This window comes from Aspergillus caelatus (assembly GCF_009193585.1).
Source record: "Aspergillus caelatus strain CBS 763.97 unplaced genomic scaffold BDV27scaffold_461, whole genome shotgun sequence".
Taxonomy (NCBI): Eukaryota; Fungi; Ascomycota; class Eurotiomycetes; order Eurotiales; family Aspergillaceae; genus Aspergillus; species Aspergillus caelatus.
In genome coordinates this window covers 1-7,548 of record NW_022475724.1, presented here as the reverse complement: position 1 = coordinate 7,548, position 7,548 = coordinate 1, and the positions used below count along the sequence as shown (strand labels likewise).

General features: G+C 44.6%; 2 protein-coding genes across 2 annotated transcripts; both read left to right on the top strand.

Annotated features, from left to right (window-relative positions):
* Positions 1-341: 341 nt before the first annotated feature.
* BDV27DRAFT_139351 (uncharacterized protein) lies at positions 342-1,259 on the top strand. The gene is made up of 2 exons (XM_032069432.1): positions 342-712; positions 980-1,259. Exons 1-2 carry the CDS (start codon positions 420-422, stop codon positions 984-986), a joined length of 300 nt encoding a protein of 99 aa, XP_031920508.1. The 5' UTR covers positions 342-419; the 3' UTR covers positions 987-1,259.
* Positions 1,260-6,333: 5,074 nt separating this feature from the next.
* Positions 6,334-7,501, top strand: nsdD (GATA-type sexual development transcription factor NsdD; the record flags this gene model as incomplete). The annotated part of the gene is made up of 2 exons (XM_032073713.1): positions 6,334-7,155; positions 7,213-7,501. Coding segments are annotated over 2 exons (1,111 nt in total), but the record flags the coding sequence as incomplete, so codon positions are not given.
* Between the last annotated feature and the right edge of the window lie 47 nt (positions 7,502-7,548).

The following is a 7,548-nucleotide window of genomic DNA, read 5'->3' as shown; positions in this document are numbered from 1 at the left end:
GAGTACAAACTGTACATACCCAGCAAGCCACAAGATGTAGTATCATTACAGTGATATTTCACGAAGTTGGCCTGCAGATTGAGTTAAATCTCGGTGGGTGAGCGTGTTCGGCGCATGAGCCCCTGCCGACGCCTCATAGGGTCAAAGTCCTGACCTCGGATGATTGTGATCCCACGGTTTGTCTTATATTAAAAATTATTTGTCTAGTATTTATTACTGCACTGTGTACAATAGGGTATATAATTCGACTCCATTCGGTAACAGAAAGGCACAAGACAATCTTTCCCACGGATACAAAGAGTATATGTATACTAATGTATGTACATAAATTTTGCTTGATACCTAGGGCATCCAATACCGGACATGGAAAGACAAGGTCAAGGACATGAGTTCATCGCTGATAGTGATGATCGACATGTATGTCAGCTATGAGGTCATTGCTTTCTCTGCCATATTCAACTTCAGCGCACCCTTCACCCCCCCCCAAAAAAAAAGAGAAAGAAAGGAAAAGAAAAAGAAAAAAGGAAAAATTACTTCATGATCTGCTCGGCATTCTACGATCAATGTATGCCGGTGCTACCTTACGTACGAGTAGTAGTACAGGTGGATGCGGACTTGCCGGTCGGAAGCTGCGCATGCAGCCAGAAGAGGCAACGGTCAAATGTCGGTTGTTAGAATGGAACAAACACACACTGGCTGATGTGGAATGCCACTAATCAATTCCAGTGTTAGTTAAGACCCTTTGCATTGAAGGGATCATGTCGAAAAACAAGGAAATGAAGTTGCGGTTCTCGGGGGATAGATCCTAAAAAAAGCATGCCGCCGAATGAAATGCAAAAAAATGAAATATCCCAGAAATGAGAAGGAATCCAGGGCAGGAGAAGGGGGAAAATATCCTTCAGTCCTCCTTCCTTGACTGTTACGTCAATGAATGGGGAGCGAAGTTAATCGGCAGTGACAAAATAAGGAATGAACTCGCCCGTTAGATATCCCCCAATCATGTGTTCCGGATCTCGGTTCAGGATTAGATCGACCTTCCATAGTAAATCCACAACGTGCATGATAGTTCAGATTCGATTAATTTATTTATTTAATTAAATTAATTAATGAATCAATCAATCAATCAATCGAGAGAGAGGAGACAAAGAGGATGACGACTAATTATGAGTGTCGTCGGTACGGTGGAGCATGGGTACTCTAGTGCATGGGTCTAAACTTAGCAATAATATTATTTTTATCTCTTTTTGGCTCGACTAGGAGTCTTTTCAACCACCAAACGAAGAGACAATTGTTCGGGTCCCGTTAAAACTATTGAAGTTGGGTGTTTAAGATGACATAAACTAGCGGGGGAAGAGGGGAAGGGGGATGTGGTGATGCGACAACCCATGCGACACCATCTCTACTTTGGGGAAATCATCCGACCGCAGGACATGCGGATAAACGCCTATGATTAATGGAAGAGAAAAGTAGTGGTGTGATATTGATTGAATCCAATCACCGCCGAAGAAGCAGCGCACACTAAGTAACTCCAGGGTTAAAAACTCAATCGATCGAAGGGTGGATGCCATTGCACGGAGCCAGGTACCCAGTCAGTATATTAATTAATACCGTAGTTGGATAGAAAGAAACCAGACGGGACCCAGTCATGGAAGGAAAAACGCTATACCCCGTCGGTCCGACGGCATCCCTTTAGGTGCATTCTTGGAACATACTATACTCAATAGTGTGCTCCATCAATATCGATTAGAATCGTCAGTCCTGCCGCCGCCGACAAAAACAATAAGAATCTCTCAGTCCGAGGATATCGTGAATGACGACAATGGTGCCACCCACCCACGGCTATGCCCGAGATCTTGAGCAAGGGAGGGCGGGGGTGAGCGTGGTACGGTACCATGGAACAATTCTCTCAGGTACAAGGGGGCGGTGGATTTTGATGTAATGGCTAGGTCTGGAATTTTTCTAGTATTCTTCTATTTCGGTACTAATTCTTTTTTTTTTTTTTTCCCTTTCTTAAAAATTTCCATGGTCTGTAAGTTCCCATTGCTCTATATCTCATTCTTATACTTTTTAGTTTGAAAATAGTTCATCAGTGGTGAAAACAAAACAAAGGGAGTGTGGGTTTTCAAATTTGGTGGGAGGGGATCTGACCATGGCTGCAGTCAAGTTTTAAATGTTGCTGCCGCGTTGACAAATGGGCGGTCGGATCGCTTCCAAATGCGATCCTAACTATCCAGTGTTTTTTTATTTTTTCCCTTTACTCATTTTCTTCATAAAAAAAAATCCTTTTCTTTTTCCATTCTCCTCTTGTAGTGGGGTATTACTAGCTGCAGGATGCTGATGGGTGTGAGAGCATGTTTAGTAGTAGTTTATGTGTCCTGTTGATGTGCGATCCAACTTCCCCACTCCGATCGTTTCCAGATCTGGGCCAAGCAGAGACATCACTGCAGTAACTTCAAATCTCACACATGAATGAACGCTTATTTTCCACGTCTTCCTTCGGTCTTTTGCCCTTCTTCTGTAGTGTACAGCATTCTTCGCCTCAGATCTCGAGTTCCCCGTGCTTTTGCATATCAAAAATATAGAAGAAGGAGGATGGCATGGTATTCCCATACTCAATGTTGATAAGCATTACATTTACAAAATAGAAATAAAAAAAGAAGATGAAGATGAAGAAAAAGAAGGTAATCCTGAGAAGACTTCTATTAGGTAACAATGTATCTGTACGAAATCTAAATCTTATCATTGATCAACTTTTGCATTGTTGCCTTAAATGGGTTGCCTGGATCGCAAATAAAAAGCATGTAATATTGCGATACGTTTTGTGTACTACTGCATCTGTCACACCCTAACCGCCGAGGATTCCTCAGGCAGACACAAGCGGACATCATTAAATATGTGCAATACATACAGGAGATTGTACAACAACATTACTACAGGTATGACCCGACTACTAGCCGTATGTTGACCATACTTTCAAATCATAGCAACAGTACTACAATAATCTTTGGAGATAAGAATTTGACAACCCAAGTTTTCTTTGCGATGCTATCTTGTAATCAGATGAATTTATGTTGCTTCTGTTCACATCTGGGTTTCTAGACAAAGTAAGCTGGCCATAAACGACAAACATACCACCGATGCAAGGTAGCTTGTGAGTGGGGGATGTATTGAGGATGAAAACCTGAGTCCGGCAAGCAGCCTGCTGAATGAATCTACTTGTTGTGCATCTTTTCTCTTTTCTCTTTGCTTTTGTTTTCCCTTCTACTTTCTTTCTCCTTCTTCAGTATAGTTTCCCTTTAATTCAAGAGGATAACAGGAAGGATAATATGGTACTTATAATATAATAATCCCTTCTTTTATTCGATCACCCACGGACTTGGATTTGGGAACGTTAGTCATTCCCGTCTTGTTAGTCTTCTTCCTTCTACTTCTTTTGTCAAGTTTTCTTTAATTAAAGTCGGTCGGCCGTTCCCCTAATTTGTGTAGCGTGCGATCTATGGATCTCGATGCTTCCTCTGCCCCATCGCCATCAGTGATAGGGACCACTCACCGTCCTATTTCGCACCAACCCCCCTCAATTACCTGAGTGGTTAACCACCCCTCTTTCCATTTTGTGCCAGACACTAAAAACCTACACCGTACTACGACGGAGCTGGCACTTTGTAAATCTGTACATTAACGGCTAGTGGTAAAATCCAAATTAGTTTTATTACCCATTCCCGGGTACCCCCCTGTGGCTTTAGGATGAACGCTAATACATCCGTTAGGTGGTAATCCGCCAAGTTGGACCTTACCACTACACCTGATTCTTTTTGTGTATAGTACTCTAATGAACTGGTGTTACTAATAAAGACGTTATGACTTTCAGATCTGTTTAGTGCGGTGGTTTCATAATTGCAACGAAATACATAGAACCTAATTCTTGTGTTTGTTAGAGCTTTTCTTATTTTTTATTGTTTTCTCATCATCATTATTTTTCTCTATCTGAAACTAATAATGATGAGAAAAGAAAACGAAATAAATAAACATTAGGAAAATGTACATACATACTGTACGGAGTACAATGGATTGTATTGTCGTATTGTCGTATTGTTGTAAATTACGTAGTGTGTATGGAATACAAAGGGAGGGGAAGGGAAAAAAAAAAAAAAAGTGGGAAAGTAAAGTGCTGCTAATTACTTGTTCTCTTGTTTTTATTATTTGAATTTATTAATTTATTATTATAATTTTTGAATTTTTGGTCAGGGACGACCGACCCCCCTGGTAAGGCTCCATCGCACCCCACCCAGATATCCGCACATCGCCAATATGATCCCAACTCACTCCACACTTTGTCGAAGATCCGCAGTTCGCAGCGTAAAGCTTCTGTAATTCGCCGTAACTTTAAACTGGTCACGACGGCGAGTGTGATTCGACGATCTCGTAGTCCCATTTTGGCTTTTCAGGCTGTCTCTCTCTCTGTCCTTTTTTTTTTTTTTTTTCCTCTCCCCTCTCCCAGGTCTGAGCTCATCCTGTCCTGGGCCGACGTCGTTAGCTGCTAGCTCTTTCGCTGGACCCTCCCTCCCATATCTCTCGTGGCCGTGTGAGTGTGTGCGGGACTGCTTGTGGCGGTCTTTTAGGACTAGTCTCGAGGTACTGGAGGTGTTTAATAGTTTCCTTAATTTTTATTTTTCGTTTTTTCGTCTTTTTCTTTTTTGATTTTAATTGCTGAGGTACTAGTACTAGTATTATATTTATTTTATTTCTATTTTTTTTCCTTTGGGGATTTATTTATTTTTCGATTTGATTTAGTCTATGATCAATTCTTCTCCATCGATTATAACTTATACTTTTTCTTCTGCTTCTTCATCTTCCTCTCACTCTTTCCCTTACCGCGAAGCTACCTCTCTTCCTCTCACCCTCTCAGCTCTCATCTTCTCGCATTCCCAGGGGAAAAAGCAGAGAACCATTCTTCTTCTTTCCTCCCCCGAGGCAATTGTCTCTTAGTCTATAATTACTACCCACTAATAAATCTCACCCCTCTTGTCTTCCTCCTCTATCATCTCTACACATTTTCCCTATAATAGATTTGATCTTCTTCCACCCCTTTCAATTTTTTCTTTTTTGTCGGGAACGAAAGAGAGAGCCCCGTCTCCCTTCCACGCGACGCACTCATATCTCTTGTTATCCCTTGCGTTTACTGGGCCTCCGCCGCTCGACACCCGCTCACCAAACTCAAACCACAAATCGAGTCTATCTGAGGATTCGAAATCTGACTGTTAAATTTCGCTGTGCGAATTTGGCTTTGGACAGATGATTCTTCCAGACGCAGGAAGGGCCGTTCCGATCTGATCTGTTCGCTGCGCACTACGGGTGCGTGCCGTACTTTTGCTATCGAATTAATTGCATTTGAATTGCGGGTATTCTAATCGCGATCGCATCGCCTGCAGACTTGCCTGATCTTCCCTCCCCCCCCAACGCCACTTTTTTTTTTCTCACACTCCTGGAGCTTCTCCCCAATCATCGAGTCGCCGCTCTCTGCTTAAACTATTCCTCTCTGGGCCAACTCACGGAACCGCGGGCCTTTTCCTTCTTGGGTTCCTCTTACGTCCGCATCTCGCCCGACTTGATCTCTTTCTCTTCATTTTCCCTTTCCCCACAACCGCCACCCACCCCCCCCAGACAACTCTGGTTCAAGGGAAGAAAGGTGGCCTGATAATTTCTATTTTCTTATTTTCTTTTTTTTCTTTTCCTTTCTTTTCTTTAATCGGAATTACGAAGTAAAGAAAGAAGAAGAACCTTCGAAGTCGATTTACTCGAGTGGTGACGCGCACTTGAAGGACGGCAATCGCTTATCGGAAAACTGTTGGAATTGTTATTACTTTTCATCCCTTCGCCTCTGAAGCTCACTGTTCTCGGCCGGTCGCTTTCGCCGTTCAAACCCGTCCACACTTTTATTATATCATTCCATTTTATTTATTTCATTTCTAAAAATTGACGATTTGGTACCCTCTCCCACGGTACACTATTAGACTATAGCCGAGGCGACTGATGGTGCATGAGGTCAAGGGCGAAATCGCAACAATATAATTGGAAGTATTGGCGTGATGGGGTCATTGGAAGCCGGTCATAGGCATAGGTTCGTACCTTATTAATTCTATCGCCTTCTCGTCGTCGCAAGTGTCGGAGTTTATCTCGAATCACATGTACTGATTTCAGTCTTCTTGGACACATAGGGACCATCTGCCAGCTCTTGGTTTTTTAGGAAAGGACGGATCGGGATATCCCCCCAAACACCCTGCTGTTGCATCGGGTCCTGTCACATCTCCAGGAGCCCTTCTTAGCCCAACAAGCATGTATTCTGGCCAGCCATTACCATGCTCCTACCCAACATCGTCCGCCAGCGCACCGTCTGTGCAGCCTGGTTATATCTCGCCTACGGATTCGCGGCGCGCGCTTGAGGACGAGAAGGAGAAGCAACAGTCACAACCACAAAGGCAATCCCTCCCGTCCATCCACGAGGCTTTAGGAAATGATAACCCCCTTCCGTATCCTGCGCCCACATCGGCGGCTCCTCAGCAGCCTCACCATGCACCACATTCGCATCTCCTGTCTTCAAATGTTATAGCACGGCCGACTGGCGAAGCACCGTCGGGGCCACCGAATCCGTTTTCAAATGTGATATCATCAGGACCTTATGCAGTGCGGGACTCGGCGTACCCTCAACCCCAACTCCAAGCAGAAGCATCTCGGGCGAGTTTGGCCTCAGTCACCACACAGGATTCGCGAAACCCCTCGATTCAATCTTTGAGTTCGGGCAAGTCACCCACGCAAAGTCAGAAAACGGGGATCACTTCAATCGCTGGCTCGCAGACAGGGTCCGCCTATGAATATAGTGCTCCTACTTCTGCGGGCAGTATCGCCTCTCCCAACGGCTATGGTACTTTCCCGCAGAACTTCTCCTTCCAGTCGCAGCCCCCGCCAAATGCGTCAACATATCCGGTTGCGTATGACACTCGACCCTACGGTACTGCATGGAAGCCGAGTATACCTGAAGCTGCGCGTGTCGAGGAAATGAAGGGCGGACTTGCGGGTCGTGCTATTGCGGGACAGATCCCGGGTGATTCTGTCAAACGGCATTTGGACGTGTATGATGTGGAGACATCGCTCAATGAGGTATGTGAAATCAGTGTGGACACTCGATCCTATTTTTAGTTGGCTAATTATGAATAGATTGCCGAGATGAGCACGCGCACGTTGGACTTTTCACGGCATTACGCCGCAAAAGCGCACCAGACCCAGCGATCTGGGCCCGTTTTAGGGTCCCTGCCCTCTCTACAGGAAGTGGAGGATATGCTTAATTTTCAACGCCGGAACCAGGATGCCTTACTACGTATACGAGCCGCGGTTGTGAGCCAAGAGCACGCATTGGCAGAGCAAATGGCCCAAAGAAAGGCTTTCAAGGCTGGTGGGGTTCGTGACGATGACCACATGGCAATGTACCAAGACGAATACAAGGGCAGTGGCGGCTTTGCCGGACCAGATTCGAAGAAGCGACGAGGCGTACGT

What these genes read in the sequence shown, in the direction of transcription:
- BDV27DRAFT_139351 (XM_032069432.1), top strand. Translation starts at nt 420, where the DNA reads ATGTCAGCTATGAGGTCATTGCTTTCTCTGCCATATTCAACTTCAGCG.